The 11,149-nt window shown below is 34.1% G+C and overlaps 1 protein-coding gene across 1 annotated transcript; it reads left to right on the top strand.

Moving 5' to 3' along the window:
• The first annotated feature begins 1,077 nt into the window (after positions 1–1,077).
• On the top strand, positions 1,078–10,932 carry LOC143596601 (uncharacterized). The gene is made up of 23 exons (XM_077075337.1): positions 1,078–1,159; positions 1,256–1,339; positions 2,067–2,576; positions 2,683–2,906; positions 3,810–3,872; positions 3,961–4,095; positions 4,746–4,864; positions 4,959–5,255; positions 5,516–5,603; positions 5,686–5,791; positions 5,893–6,003; positions 6,074–6,237; positions 6,546–6,666; positions 6,744–6,968; positions 7,114–7,304; positions 7,445–7,612; positions 7,695–7,800; positions 8,489–8,626; positions 8,746–8,907; positions 9,376–9,579; positions 10,258–10,452; positions 10,542–10,613; positions 10,708–10,932. Exons 2-23 carry the CDS (start codon positions 1,292–1,294, stop codon positions 10,864–10,866), a joined length of 3,606 nt encoding a protein of 1,201 aa, XP_076931452.1. The 5' UTR covers positions 1,078–1,159; positions 1,256–1,291; the 3' UTR covers positions 10,867–10,932.
• Positions 10,933–11,149: the final 217 nt, after the last annotated feature.

The following is an 11,149-nucleotide window of genomic DNA, read 5'->3' as shown; positions in this document are numbered from 1 at the left end:
TTCTTCACTTTAAATATGTTCGAGATACTCTACAATAATATTTTAATATACGATAAAAACGCGAGACGCTCAAGGACAAAAGTACTAAGACGCTCAACCAAACCCTAAAACGCTTAGCCAAAAACCAAAACGCTTAAAAACGGTTTTCGCGAAAAAAAAAATAAAAAATTGATCGATTAACCATCCAAAACTGTTTTTTTCGGTGAACTAATGATTAGTTGGACATGTATTGACGATTCCGAGATGTTGGGATGTAATTTTATGGATCGATTTTGTGAAAAAAAAGAATTCACGTACCTACTGTACATTAAGTTATTTTAAGTATTTGAGCCAACTTATTTTTCTCATTTATATTATAATAACTATAATTATTTTAGAAAAGCCAACATAAATCCTACTGACACTTTCTCTGAGCAATTCTTTCATTCCTTGTGATTTTATTTGTTGGATTTGATTAACATATAAGAAATATAATTTATCTAAAACATATATTTTATTTCTTAATTACTGGACAAAAAAATATTATTTCTTTTACCAAGACTGTTGAAATATTTTCAACAACATTTAGGGACACTAATTTAAACACTAATCTTTAAATCATTCCAAAAATTAAAATACATCATTATGTTTAAGCATCGAATTTTTTCGAGCTCTTTATAAAATCCGAGTTTGAGTTGTGAACAATTTTAAAATCTTAAAATCAGCTTGATTTAACAAATAATCACAAATACATACATTTTTATTTTTTGTTTTTCCTAAAAATATTCCAATCTAATCACTTTCATCAATCAAAAATAGAATTATCACAGCCAGCATTTACATTTTTGACAATAATTTTGTCAAAAGAAAAGATCTTTTAACCACAACAAACTAAAGTTCCCATGAATGATTGCCAAAAATTTGAATTTAAACAAACATTTTCTTTTCTTTTCTTGAAGAGAGAGAAAGAAAGAGAAACCCTCTCACTCATCACGGGCTTTTATATATTATTTCTTTATTTTAAATTTAAATTCCACTTTTTTAAATAAATAAATAATCTCATCTTCAACGTCTCTCTATTTCTCTTCAGCTACTTGGCTTCCAACAGCAATAATAATTTGAAACCCTAATTCATTCTTGAATTTGTTTATGTTTATATAATAGTAGCATGCAACTTATTGTAAGCTCTTATATTATTATTATTATGATGATCACTTTTCCTTTCTGGGTTTTTGTTATTTATGAATCTTGGATCTAAATTTCCAACCTTTTTCAGGTTTCTTGAATTTTGAATTCAATTTCCATCAAGAAAATGTTTACTCAAGGACTTGATACAAATGCTGTCAAATGGGCCAAACAGGTGTTGCTTTTGAACTTGTTTCTTTACTTTAATCATTTTAATTGTTTAATACATGTTTTAATCACTTAAAATCTTGAAATTGAGCTTGGTTATATTATAATTTGTGTCTGGCTGTATTGGTTTTTATAATTTGATGAAATTTTAGGATTTAATCCAAGTTGGTAATTGTTTCTTCGATTCAAAATTTTAAATTATGATATTCACTTAAGAATTTGAATCAGATGGTTTTCCATATGCAACCTATATTACTGAACCGTAACCGACGCAACTGAACTAAAATAACCGAACTCAATAAGAAGCGATACGTTGGTTTTATGATTCTTAAAAACTGATTTTTCTGTCTGATTTTGCTATCAACAAAAACAGAAATAACCAAACCTGTGACCAAAATAAGTAAACACAATAAAAAATCAACGGTATGGTTTTATGTTAAATAAAACCTCAAAAAAACCAAACCATAACTGGAATAATTGATGCAACCGAACCAAAATAACCGAATCCAATAAAAAAAAGTAAAAAACAACTGTTTGGTTTTATGTTTTTCAATAAACCATTTTTTCGGATTGGTTTTCGTTTTGCTATTAAAAAAACCAAAAAAAGCCAACTAAACCCATATTGAAAACCGAAAACTGTTTTAAGAAACCCAAAAACAGAATTTTCAGTTCTTGACTTTGTTCAAGCTGAAAACTGGCCCATTAACACTGATGTTAATGCTTTGAAAAAGCAGGGATCAGGTAATAATGTTACTCACTCTGCATCGAATCAACAGGCCCGAACCAACCCGGTCTCTTCAAGAACCGGGTCCAGAGCTTTCGGCTTGCCTCCACCTTCAAAGTTCAAAAGTGGTGTTGTTCCACTCTCTCAAGTTTTACCACACGACGACACTAACTCCACATCAGAAGACATGTCAACAGACTCAGACACAGAGGAAGTATATCTTGGACCATACTCACCTCAAGATTCTGTTAGTAATAATAACAGGCATCATGATCCTGTACAAAGGCGTCCGCAGTATCATGTGTACTCCAGCGACGTGAGCTCTTCGGTCGAAACAGGAAGAAATGGGACCATGAGTGATCGGTTGAGGGGGGCCAATAGGTATGATGTTAGAAGCAGTGTTTATACAGAAGATGATGACGAGTCAGATGATTCTGTTGAAAGCTCAGAGTATTCAACTACACAAGTGGGAGCTAGTATTGAGAGTTTGCCTCATAAAGATTGTTATTCTTCAAGAAAGGTTAAATCTTGATACATTTTCATCTTGTTCAAGATTGTATATTTCTTGAGTGTTAAAAGATATCATTTTTGTGAATAGTTTGGTAAAAAGGGTTCAATCTTTGCAGGAGTTGCATACTAATAATATTCAGAATCAGCAGTCTTTGAAGGAAGATGTTCCTAGTGCGCCTCCGATTTTGAATTCTTTAGGGGAAATTAAACTAGACAAATATTCTCTGTGTTCTAAAACGAATAGTGCATCACATGACTTGGAAGCTAATGCAAGTGTTGAGAAACCGACCGTTGCAGCTTTAAACGAGGGTCATAAACACGAGACCTTGGATGCATCTAGGTTCGTTTTGTGCTTTCTTGATATTGTGTGTCTAGTTGTCCACTTTGACTAATTTGCTCACCCGAACATATAAGGGTGTGAAAATCTGACACAACACGAACCTAACACAGAATTCGCAGGTTTGGGTTTAATCTAAATTGGTCATGTACGTGTCAAAACCGGCGGATTCATGGGTTGACCCGCTTGATCCATTTACTTAATTTTTAGTTTTCTACATTGTGTTTATGTAATAACTTAAACTATTTGGGTGTTTTTATGCCTGAATTATTAATTTTTTTTTTGCCGTGTTTTAAACATAATTTCTTTTAAAAAATGAAAATAATAATTTAGAAATATGAAGTATTAGTATGCAAAAAAAAGTTGTAACTTTTTAACGGGTTAAATGACTCATGCTTGTGTCGACCAGTGAATACATGTGTTGTGTTTGGGTTTGGGTTCATGTAAAATTTTCGGGTTTGTATCGGGTTCAACACGTCAACCCGTGGACAAGACCCTTTAGTATGCAATGGGTTGTTTTTAGTTGCTGGCCAAAATGGGTCTGGTCGGATTGATCACTAGGCCCGCAAGGTCGGATTGATCACTAGGCCTGCAAGTATTTTAGTTTCTGGTACTTTTCCAAATACAAGCATCAATATATACTTTTGAGTGATTATCAACATGCTTGACCCGCTTACCTTTAGCTCAATTTTTCATTTGACCCATTTCATCCATCAGTGATAGATCATAACCCAAACATACCCATTCAGAAGTAAATGGGTCAATTCACAAACTTGATGAATTAAAGCATTATAAAATAATGTAAAGTTTGAATCTGATTTTTAATAGTAAAAAGTGAACCTTTGGTTCGGCTCATCAAATACACCAAATCAGACCTCTTTGTGACACTCATTCATGTTTGTATAGGAGCATTGGTGCTAAAACTGGTTCAGATTCTATTGCTACTCGTCTTCCCACGTTTCATGCAAGGTGCATTACATAAATAACTAGAAGTTAGTTACATTAGTTTCTTTATAAAATAAACATTATGCTTATATATGTATATTCTTTTATTTAGTTCACTTGGGCCATGGCATGGTATGATTGCATACGATGCATGCGTTCGACTCTGCCTACATTCTTGGGCTAAAGGTTGCATGGAGGCCCCAGTTTTCTTGGAAAATGAGTGTGCTATGCTTCGACGCGCCTTCAAGTGAGTTTCATTTTCATCTATATCCTATCTGTAATTACCTAATTACCCTTTGTTTAGCCTAGTTTGTTAAAGTTTTACTCCCATTTCACTAGTGGTTTATACGCATGTAAACGAACCGCCTAACAAACACAAACGTGGCATGCTCGTGTTAATTTAACTTTAACTGAACAAACGGTCGAACAAGAACATTGTACGAATGGAGTTTTCTTATATGTGTTTGTTCATTAAGAAAATGAACTTGTTCGTGCTCGTTTATGTTCGTCCATTAATTATGTAAACAAATGGTTCATGAAGAATATAACTGAGCATAGATGAGTGAACATAACTGAGCTAAAACCAATTAAAAGTAAATGTGAACATCAATGTGTTGTGCCTAAAAAGTTATTAAAACTAGACTAAATTGTTATGGGCCTAAACAATTTAAATGTTTATATTAACCAACTAACTCAAATAAACGTGAATTAACAAAAATTCAAACAGACGAATTTAAATGAACGAACTCTGACGAACATAAACGGACGAAGAATACATGTGTTCATGTTCGTTCATTGTCTCGAACGGTTCATGAACTAACATAAGATGAACACAAACAATATGTTATTTATGATCATTGTATATGTTAGTTCTTAAGTGATAACATTTACTGGCAGTTTGCAACAAGTGTTACTACTACCAGAGGAAGAATTGCTTGTTACACGTGCGTCTAAAGTTGGTAGCGAAGTGAATGTTCAAAAACCAAAGAAAATGGTTGGGAAGATGAAAGTGGAAGGTATTGTTAGCATTCCACTAATTAACACACCATTAATATTATTTGTCGTTCTTCACTTAACAATAGCATTATATATATGATCATTACGTTGCAGTGCGTAAGGTGAAGATGACGGTGGACCCACCAGCAGGGTGCAGTTTTGCATCCATCAAACCACCAAAAATGGAAACCTTTAGACGCCACTTTGGTACTTTACAATCAAAAGTGTCTTCCGGGTGCAAAGCGGTTAAAAATATTCATTTCTCACCTCGGGCGCCTGCAAACGGTTCGTTTTCCCGCCATAGTTTGGCTTACATGCAAGCCAACACTGATTATATCAAACAAGTTTCTGGTCTTATTAAAGTTGGAGGTTCATCCCTGCGTAGTCGTTCATCCGGATTTGAAGTACAAGGTTTGTAGTTATTTATGTAATTATGTTCTGTAACTTTTAGTAAATATTTCTCATGATTCAGTTTGAATTTTAAAGCATATTCAAGTTAAGCTCAAAATTTGAATTCTTATTAAGAAAAATTAGAAGCTATTTATTTATAATTATCAGAAATATCTCACAAATCAGTTTGAGTTTTAAAGAATATTCAAATTAACCTCAAAATTTTGAATTCTTTTAAGAAAAATTAGTAGCTAATTATAGTTATTCATGATGTTGAACAGAATCATACTTATGTCTACTAAGACTCAAAAGTTCAGCTGAAGGGGATACTATTCGCATGCAACCTGGCTCTCATGAAACACATACATTGTACATATCCTATAAAACCCAAATCCCAAATCTTTTTTTCGAGGTTTATGAATGTAATGTTTCTGACATGTTGATGCCGCAGTTTGCCAGATAGCCTCGGGGATGATTTGATTATTGAAGTGCAAGACACGAAAGGCGGTCATTATGGCCGTGTGTTGGTCCAAGTGGCCACTATTTCTGAAGATCAGGTGAAGCTTCTTTGAACCTTTATCCCTTATATATCTTATGCATTTGTAATATATATATATATATATATATATATAAAATGATAACAAATCTGTGTGTGTAGAATGACAAATTAAGATGGTGGTCTATATATAGAGAACCGGAGCATGAACTTGTTGGAAAGATCCAACTGCATATAACTTATACGACTCGATTAGATGAAAGTAGCATCAAGGTGAGTTGTTTACATCTTTGTTTGACTAAAAACGTCCACCTTTTGACCAAACAGTTTTGTTGGTTGACAGTGTGGGTCTATTGCTGAAACAATGGCGTATGATCTTGCTATGGAGGCTGCTATGAAAGAGCAAAACTTTCAACAAAGAAATTTGATGCTGCATGACCCGTGGAAATGGTTACTCAGTGAGTTTGCATCGTATTATGGCGTTTCTGAGGCTTACACGAAGCTAAGGTACTCGGATGTTCTTTGGCCCAATCATGGCTTTAAACGAGCCGCGCCAGGTGGGCTCGGTCTCGGTTCGTTTACAACTGAGTTGAGCTGATCCAGCTCGTTTAGATGAGCCACGAGCCAAGCTAATCTTAGCTCTGTCTCGGCTCGTTTGCAGACCAAGCGGACTCGACTAGGCTCGTTTACAAACGTGACGATTTGAGCTAGTTTTGATTAGTTAGATTTTGAACTAGGGCCCAACCCACTTGCTTTGCCCCCTCTAATTGTGATTTTATTATAGTACATGCATGATATTAATTTGTATTCTTCAGGTACCTATCCTACATCATGGATGTTGCCACTCCCACAAACGATTGTCTCTCATTAGTATACGAGTTACTGCTGCCCGTTATGATGAAGGAACATGCTAAGAGCACTCTGAGCCATCAAGAGGTTAAAAAAATCACACATGCCCTTTGATATTTATACCTTTTAACTAAAACAGTATGTTCTTTTGCTGGTTTTTGCAGAATAGGATTTTGGGTGAGATTGAAGAGCAAATTGAGCAGACTTGTTCTGTTGTTTTTTCAAACTACAAGTCATTAGACGAGCAATTGCCATCTGGCATCATTGATGTTTTTAGACCAGCTTCTGGCGTTGCTGCACCGGTTTTGGAACCTGCTGTGAAACTGTATAATCTGCTTCATGATATATTATCTCCTGAGGCACAAAAGAAATTATACAGCTACTTTCAGGTTCACACGTGTACCGTTATCTTTTAAAACGTTTTTACTCATATGAACCGTAAGAAAAAATATGCCCCAAATCGACCCTTACTAATATGCAACTTTATTTTATGTTATTTATTTATTTTATGCTTATTTGTGTTTCTATTTTTAGGCTGCTGCTAAGAAAAGATCAAGAAGGCACTTAACCGAAACAGATGAATATGTTAGTGGCACGGGTGAAGGAAATGTGATGGACCCCATTACTGTTTCAACCGCTTATCAAAAGATGAAAACTCTTTGCCTAAACATTAGGAATGAGATCTTTACAGATATTCAGATTCATGATTGCAATAAACTTCCAAGGTAATTACTTTCATCACCAAAGTTATACTAATTGAATAACAGAAAAAGCGGGTCGATCAGACGGGCCAAGTAACGGGTCAAAACTGGTTCTGGTGAAAACAAACAAGTAACATCGTTAGTTGTTACCTTTTCTTTTGCAGTTTCATCGACCTACCGAATCTTTCATCTGCAATATACAGTGTAGAACTTTGCAACCGATTGCGGTCCTTTCTTGTTACCTGCCCTCCAACGGGTCCTTCTCGGCCCGTTACAGAGCTTGTGATTGCAGCTGCAGACTTCCAGAAGGATCTTGCCAGCTGGAATATCAAGTAAATTGTGCATCATTTTTCTTCTATTTGTATTATACATGATTGTTATTATTTCCATAACAAAATTAATATTGTTTTGCAGTCCTGTGAAAGGTGGGCTTGATGCAAAAGAATTGTTTCATCTTTATATCATCATTTGGATTCAAGATAAGCGCAGTTCATTGCTTGAGACATGTAACTCAGACAAGGTATCCCATTTTGTTCTCATGATGTTGGTATGTGTTTGTAAACAAGCCGAATCAGCTTAGTCTGTAAACGAGCCGAGCCCAAGCCAAGGTCGGCTCGGCTTGTGGCATGCTCATTAGCTGGCTCGTTGGTGCGTTTAAATAAAAGCCCAGATTGTTCAAACTTATAACCCAAATTTATAAGTTGAAACTGTATTTTGTAACTTAAAGCCTGTATGATATTTTTTTATGGAGTAACTGTGAACTAGTAACCATTATAACTTGGTTATTACTCTTTTCATATATATCAATCTTCGAAAAATACAAAATTTAATTTTAAAAAAAAAATAGCCGAGCTGGCTTGTTGAACCATGGGCTTTTCACGAGCCGAGCTTCAGCTCAACATTTCATCTTTTTTAGAATATTTCGGCTCGGATTGTTTACAACCCTAGGCATATTTCACTTCTCAGAAAAACATACGGAAGTTCAAAACACTTTTTGTACGTATTTAACTAATATTATTTGTCGTTTCAAATACTAAAATTTTAATCAGATGGATGAATTAGTTATATTTTAATCAAGTTTAATAACTATATCAGAAAGTACTATGCATCACTGGCTATTGAATATGCAATGAATGGATCATAAATATATATATATTAGGAAATATAGTTTGAAAAGTGAATTGATGAGAATGTTTGTGAAGTTGCAGGTAAAAAGGTCTGGTGTTAGAACACAACATTCAACAACCCCGTTTCTGGATGAAATGTATGACCGACTTAAAGAAACTTTAAACGATTACGATGTCATAATATGCAGATGGCCAGAGTATACCTTTGCTTTGGAGAATGTATGCCCCTAATCATATCTTTATTTCTTATAAATGGGACCATCAAAATGAAAAATGATATTCATGTGTATCGTGTCAAAAGAGTTGTTATAACACTGTTTTCATAAAAAACTTTGTAGGCCGTTGCAGACGTTGAAAAGGCGGTAATCGAAGCTTTGGACAAACAATTTGCAGATGTTGTAGCGCCTTTGAAAGAGAACCTAACACCAAAGAAGTTTGGCTTCAAGTATGTCCAAAAGCTTGCCAAGAGAACCACGAATCCTTATGCTGTGCCTCATGAGGTATGATTATAGTTTGAAATCGATTTTCATAATTGCATATTCTTAACCTACGACACCAGCATTCCTATATTTTGAGATTCTTATGAAACTTGCAACATTTAGGCCATTTGCCTAATGTCTAAATTACAATAAATGCAAAGTAATAGAAACCTTTGTTATTTTTTGTAATGGTGAAAATAAGAAAACAGATCATTTTTATTGTGATTTATCCTTCTAAAAGTTTTTAAAAAAGTATCTTTTTTTATTTTGTGGGCATGCAGATTTTTTTATCTTTATATCAACCAAATGTATAAATTACAATAAATGCATGGTAAAAGAAACCTTTGTTTATTTTTGTGGTGGCAAGGAAATGAGTCATTTTCTTGTGATTTATCCTTTTAAAAGTTTAAAAGACTGTAACTTTTTTTTTGTGGGCATGCAAATTTATTCTTTATATTAATGCTTGTGTTTGTTTCTTATATTGCTCAGCTTGGCATTCTATTGAACTCAATGAAGCGAATGCTAGATGTTTTGCGCCCCAAGATTGAAGGTCAAATAAAGTCATGGGGCTCGTGTTGTATCCCCGATGAGGGAAATACAGCAGCTGGAGAGCGTTTAAGTGAAGTGACCGTGATGCTTAGATCAAAGTTTAGAAACTATCTTCAAGCAGTTGTAGAGAAACTTGTTGCAAATGTAAGTGTCTTTCTATTATGTAGGGATGCGTGTGGGTATGTTTTCGGCTGAAACCAATCAAACCATACCAAAACCGAAAATCCGGTAATTAGGTTTTTAAAAACTGTTCAGCTTCGTTTTCTTTTTCGTTTTCACAATGGGTTCGGTTTGGTTTCAGTTTTTCCATTTGGGCCGAAAAGTAATTAATTTGAGCCTGAAACTTTGTGCCTAATATTTTTGTTGACACCATTTGTTATTATTTTAATGATTTAACATAAAAATAATATTCATAAATTGTCATTATTTTAATGATTTAACATAAAAATAATACACATTATATTCATAAATTGAATAAGAAAAGTCGTTTTCTTTATGGGTTGGGTTCAGTTTTTCCGGTTTTCGGAACATGCAAAACTGAAACCCAACTGTCAATTCAGAACCGTTGGGTTTGGGTTGTGTTCGGTTATTTCAGTTTGCTGCACGCCGCTACTTTAATGGGCATGCTGGTTCTTTTTTTATATATAAGTATGGGTTGGATAACACCTTAAAGTATTAATATGCCATCTTTATATTATACGTGCGCAATTTAGTGAATTTAGGTGTATCTTAAGTAATCCAACTTACATCCACTCCTTGTTATTGTTTTTTTTGTGTGTGTAATATTATTGTTTGATTGAGCCATTATTTTTTATGCTATAGACAAGGATCCAAAATGGTACAAAATTAAAGAAAATTCTTCAAGATTCAAAGGGAAGTATGACTGAATCTGAGATCAGAAGCAGAATGCAACCACTAACTGAGCAGCTTATTAACACGGTGAATCATCTGCACAACGTCTTTGAGACGCACGTTTTTATTGCAGTGTGTCGAGGGTATTGGGACCGCATGGGACAGGCAAGTATTTTTTGTATTTCATATATAAATCTCTATAAGAAAAAAAGGTATAGTAAATTGATATGTAAATTATGTTGACGTTGTTGCAGGATGTTTTGAGTTTTCTTGAGAACAGGAAAGAAAACAAATCAGTGTACAAAGGGTCAACAGTTGCTGTCTCTGTAAGTAGCTCCATTTTTATTAGTATTCTTTTTGAGTATTTAAAATAAGTCATTATCATTTTTAAATACAACAATTTTGTGATAAAATTTGCAGATTTTGGATGACACATTTGGATCACAAATGCAAAAATTACTTGGCAATGCACTTCAAGATAAAGACTTGGAACCACCAAGATCGATCATCGAAGTCCGATCAATGCTGTGCAAAGACACGAGCTCTTCGAGCCACAAAAAGAACACTTACTTTTATTAAAATTTGATATTCATAGTTTCACAAAGCCGATGACGCATAACATATATGATCATCGATCTTGGTGGTCGCACGCTCGTGAATAAGAGTAAAGCTGTTAAAATTGCTTATATAATGAAAGTGATTCGTTATATCGTTTGAGTAATGTTCTCCTTTTTCCTCCTATCATATACATTTGAATGAACATCCTTTGTTTAGTAAATCTCACAACATGGTAACAAGTTAACTTCAATCTGAATCATTATTATGACATTAATAATGAACATAACACTGGATAAAGTTGGAT

This window comes from Bidens hawaiensis, unplaced genomic scaffold (genome assembly GCF_021521415.1).
Source record: "Bidens hawaiensis isolate Kalapana, Puna unplaced genomic scaffold, B.hawaiensis_p1.1 tig00046752_1, whole genome shotgun sequence".
In the NCBI taxonomy this organism is placed as follows: Eukaryota; Viridiplantae; Streptophyta; class Magnoliopsida; order Asterales; family Asteraceae; genus Bidens; species Bidens hawaiensis.
The sequence above is the reverse complement of the archived record's forward strand: the minus strand, read 5'-3'. Positions and strand labels throughout refer to the sequence as shown.